Genomic DNA, 1,349 nt, shown 5'->3' on the forward strand with positions numbered 1-1,349 from the left:
ATCAAACACAATGACAACATTCTCAGAGTTTTCCTCAATATCTTGGAACACTTCTTTTCTGTCTTTTTCCATTGGTTTTGAATACACATCAAACAAAAGAGCTTCCACGCTGGCAGTGCTAGAACTGTGGGCCAAAACACTTTCATCAAAGTAAAACATGTAGTCTATCTGTCTGTCATCCTTCTCCGCCCAAAGTCGCAGCATTTCCTGGACAACTGTAGTCTTTCCTACTCCAGGTTTGCCGATGATGAGGATGCTCTTGTTCTGCCATCTCAGGAGCTCCTCAGGTGACAGTGCTTGTTCCTCGTTAGGAATGTAAGCTCTCAGCTTCTTGGGCCGTAGCTTTTTGCATTTTTTGCTTTTCAATTTTATTTTGCATTGAGGAGTTTTTACTGCAAAGTCGGTCTCTAAAACAAGAGATATAAAGTTTCCTTGTCATCCAGATGTTTACAGAAACATTTCCTTTGGTTCTTCAGGATTCTTCTTGCTTTCATCTTGAGCTGTGTCTGGTAGTTTTTACAAGGCTTTGTACCTAAAATAGCAACAAATGCATAAAAAAATATTGAAATATGTTAAATGTGTTAATTTCACCAAAATTATATTTTATTTCTCTACTCACCAATTGAATAGCTGGCCTCTGCGTCGTCTTCTTTGAAGGGAAAATAGCTGATCCAGGGGTGTAAACCAGGATCTAATGTCCTCTTCTTAGTGACATCCAGAATCTTGAGTAATTCATAACTGGCCTTTTCACCTTTGTTAGTAACCCAATCCAATATACATCTGGCTTTACCAAACTCTGTCCTCTCGGCTTTGAGATCATTGAGGTTATAGACATTGAAAACATTCTGCTGATGAAGATTCTCAATGATCAGAGGAAGGTTTTTCATGCCAGTCACCAGGTCTTTCCTGGTGTTTCTGAGGTACTCTTTAGCAGATTGCTGTGCAGACGCCATGCTGCAGGAATTTCAAACCTGAAGTAAAAGACATACGTTTAAGCCCATTAACATCATGCATTTAAATGATATTGATTATTTCACATTTAATATTTTACACTATTTTCAGATGTGAACAAAAGACTCCCTAAGGTCACTAGCCTAAATCCATCATATAGAGGTAGGTACACAAAATAAACATTATGAATATAAATGAAGCTGCATAGTCTGCCCTGGTGGTGGTGGTGGGGTGTGGACAGAGTTGGGCAAGTTACTTCCAAAATGTAATACATTATATATTACTAGTTACTGTCTTTTGAAAGTAATTAGTTACGTTACAATATTACTGTCTCTGAATTGTAATGCGTTACACTACTTTTGAGTTACTTTTGAGTTACTTTCACCAAAATATCCACA

At 37.7% G+C, this 1,349-nt stretch overlaps 1 protein-coding gene across 1 annotated transcript; it reads right to left on the reverse strand.

Moving 5' to 3' along the window:
- Positions 1 to 7: 7 nt before the first annotated feature.
- On the reverse strand, positions 8 to 969 carry LOC107755758 (uncharacterized; the record flags this gene model as incomplete). Its single annotated transcript, XM_016572653.1, has 3 exons — positions 620 to 969; positions 415 to 532; positions 8 to 358 (listed from the first exon to the last, which is right to left on the reverse strand). Coding segments are annotated over exons 1-3 (803 nt in total), but the record flags the coding sequence as incomplete, so codon positions are not given.
- Between the last annotated feature and the right edge of the window lie 380 nt (positions 970 to 1,349).

Source organism: Sinocyclocheilus rhinocerous, unplaced genomic scaffold (assembly GCF_001515625.1).
Source record: "Sinocyclocheilus rhinocerous isolate Xijiao unplaced genomic scaffold, SAMN03320098_v1.1 scaffold26347, whole genome shotgun sequence".
Classification (NCBI taxonomy): domain Eukaryota; kingdom Metazoa; phylum Chordata; class Actinopteri; order Cypriniformes; family Cyprinidae; genus Sinocyclocheilus; species Sinocyclocheilus rhinocerous.